We start from the raw sequence: 2,540 nt of genomic DNA, 5'->3' as shown, positions 1-2,540 counted from the left end.
CCCCCCCCCCCCCCGCCACGGTCTGCCCCTTCCTGCCGGGCGAGGCGCTGCCCTGGGGCTGCTTCCAGAGGAGGAAGCATGGCGGCCTCCTCTTCCCCTCAGCGCCCTGCCTGGAACAGGGGTGGCAGCACCCCACAGCCCTTGCTCCCTTCCTCAGCCGCGGCCCCGGCAGCCCGCAGCTCAGCTGTGCTCCTCCAAGAGAAGCTTGGAGAAAAGTGCTTCTGCCCTACGTGGCTGCAAGGAAGCCAGCGACCTCAAAAGGAGGTCATGCTTCTGCAAAAATTGACTAAAACCAAGCATTTTTCCTTAAAAAAAAGAAAAAAAAAGGAGGAAATTCCAGAAAATCAAATGTACTCACATCAGCTCCCGGCTCTCCAGGCAGGCCAGGGGATCCTGGTTTGCCTGCATCCCCATCTGGACCCTTCAGGATTCAAATGGACAGTTAAACACGTTTCAGAGAGGGAAGCACAAACAACACAAAACCTCTTCTCTCACAGGAGTGAGTGCAAAGTAGCTGAAATCACTTACCGGTGGACCGGGGGGGCCATTGGGACCTCTCTCCCCCTAACAAGATATGTAAAGGAAGGTATTAGTCAGAGACATAGCGACCTTTTTTGGTCCCTCACGAAAAACATCGATTTGCAGATTATCAGGAATAATCCCAAACTGATTCTTATTGTAGGAAATTCATATTAAATCCACATGATCTCCATTATAGATGAACAGAAAAAAGCACAGACACTTCTGGCAGGAATTGGGGGAAAATACAGAGTGGTTCCTATCAGGAATAACGCCACAAATCCTTATCACACTTTAGTATGAGTGATACTATGTAATTCCTTTTGAGATTAGAATTATAAATCCCCTACACCCCATTTCAGGCAAAAAATCATAGCATATAATGCTGATTACACAAAATAAATAATCCTGTATTTTCCATATCAGAGATAACCTGAAAGACCACCTTCTCCCTCCCACCCCAGCCTGCTACAGGGTATGAGACCCATCAATTCCTATGTGAATCTGCAGCCAAATTCAAACTCCTCAGGATGAAATGCTGACAGCGAGGACAATGCAGATACACCTCGAGGTATTTTCTATTTCCAAGGCAGGGCATGACAAACACTTACATCAATGCCATCAATACCGGGAACTCCTGGTGGCCCTGGCGGACCCGGGGGGCCTGGTGGACCAGGGAGACCTCTCTGACAAAGGAAAAGAAGAAAAAGAAAATTTAAAAAAAAGGAGCAATTAGATCCTGGCAAACCTGTGAGAGCTAGTCTGGGGGGACTGGCACAATGAGAGGTGGCTTCTATGGGTTAGTCAGGGGGTCATAGCTGGGATGAGGAGCTGTGTTCTCACCCCACGCCTGTCAGGACCCACAGGCCCTATATCCCATCTTAGCTGTCACTGTGATGACCAGCAGCATTCTCCTCGTGGGCAGAAGGGGGATGAGGTGTTAAACACCCCATCCCCTGGCGCAGCCACCGTACTGCGCCCCGTGACGCTGGCAGGGCCAGGTCAATGCTGGGGGGTCCTTGACTCTCCGACTCAGCAGGATCTGAACGCTGAATGGCAATGGCAGGGTGGCAGAAACAATGCAAAAACTTTGCGAATCAAACCCTGAAATTCACTAAGCTACTCCAGTTACTCATTCAGCCAACACAATGGAGACAGTCTTCCCAAGAAGAAAATTTACAACAACCCTTTCCCAGCTTCGCTGCTGGGCTCAGCGGTTTGCCCTGTTTCCTCAGGATTACATTAGCATCTACAGAGGCGCTTTTCTCAAAGCACCGGGCTCCCGAGGGGGAGGTGGGAGGCGCCACCAGCCTGTGGAAACCAAGAGAAAGGCTTTTACAGGTCTCCATCCCTATAATGGGGGGCTCTGTTCTCCTCCGAGAGAGCTCCGGCCGTGGCCCCACAACGGTGCTCTGTGAGCAGGAGCCTGGCCGGGGCCCCACTGGGACCCTGAGCCTGGCCCCTTGCTCCCCACTGCACTGCCACTCTGGACACCTTTCCTCCCCACACCAGTCTTTCCAGTAATAATCCCCCCAGCGGTAGTTGTAGATGGAGCTCAAGCGTGTCACCAGGCGCCTGCCTGATGCCCACCAGGTTGGCACACATACATGGCACCCACCGCCCTGTGGTCAGCTCGCCCTTGCCAGCAGCACGGTCAGGGTCGGCTACAGCTACATGGGGGGAGAAAAGGGCCGAAAACCCTCCAGTGGGTCGGTGCCAGGGCATGGCAGAAAGTGGCCTTCAGCCCCTCTTCACCTAACACCCTTTCCCTGAGCAGGGAGCACCGTCAGTTCCCTCACACTTACCTCGATTACCGTCTGGCTTATCTGCGAGGGAGAAAAACAAAGTCAGAATCAACTTACTTGAGCCAGGCAGAGGCAAAAAACCTGCAGGAACAGCCCCGGTGGCAGGAGGCCCCTCAGAGCCCGGGCCATGGCGATGGAGGGGGCGATGGAGGGAGCGATGGAGGGAGCAGCGGGGCGGCCGAAAGGTGAGCCCCGCTGCCGCAGCCCCCTCACCGG

At 53.7% G+C, this 2,540-nt stretch overlaps 1 protein-coding gene across 1 annotated transcript in view; it reads right to left on the bottom strand.

Moving 5' to 3' along the window:
* COL9A1 (collagen, type IX, alpha 1) overlaps nucleotides 1–2,540 on the bottom strand; it is a 75,870-nt gene that overhangs the window by 53,664 nt on the left and 19,666 nt on the right. Inside the window, exons 7-10 of the mRNA XM_009880522.1 lie at nucleotides 2,325–2,345; nucleotides 1,131–1,205; nucleotides 529–564; nucleotides 359–421 (exon numbers count right to left, since the gene is read on the bottom strand). Coding sequence (XP_009878824.1) covers nucleotides 359–421; nucleotides 529–564; nucleotides 1,131–1,205; nucleotides 2,325–2,345 — 195 coding nt within the window. The remainder of the gene's footprint in view (nucleotides 1–358; nucleotides 422–528; nucleotides 565–1,130; nucleotides 1,206–2,324; nucleotides 2,346–2,540) is intronic.

This window comes from Charadrius vociferus, unplaced genomic scaffold (genome assembly GCF_000708025.1).
Source record: "Charadrius vociferus isolate BGI_N301 unplaced genomic scaffold, ASM70802v2 scaffold513, whole genome shotgun sequence".
NCBI lineage: Eukaryota > Metazoa > Chordata > Aves > Charadriiformes > Charadriidae > Charadrius > Charadrius vociferus.
Note: the sequence above shows the minus strand (reverse complement) of the source record. Positions and strands in the feature narration are given on the sequence as shown.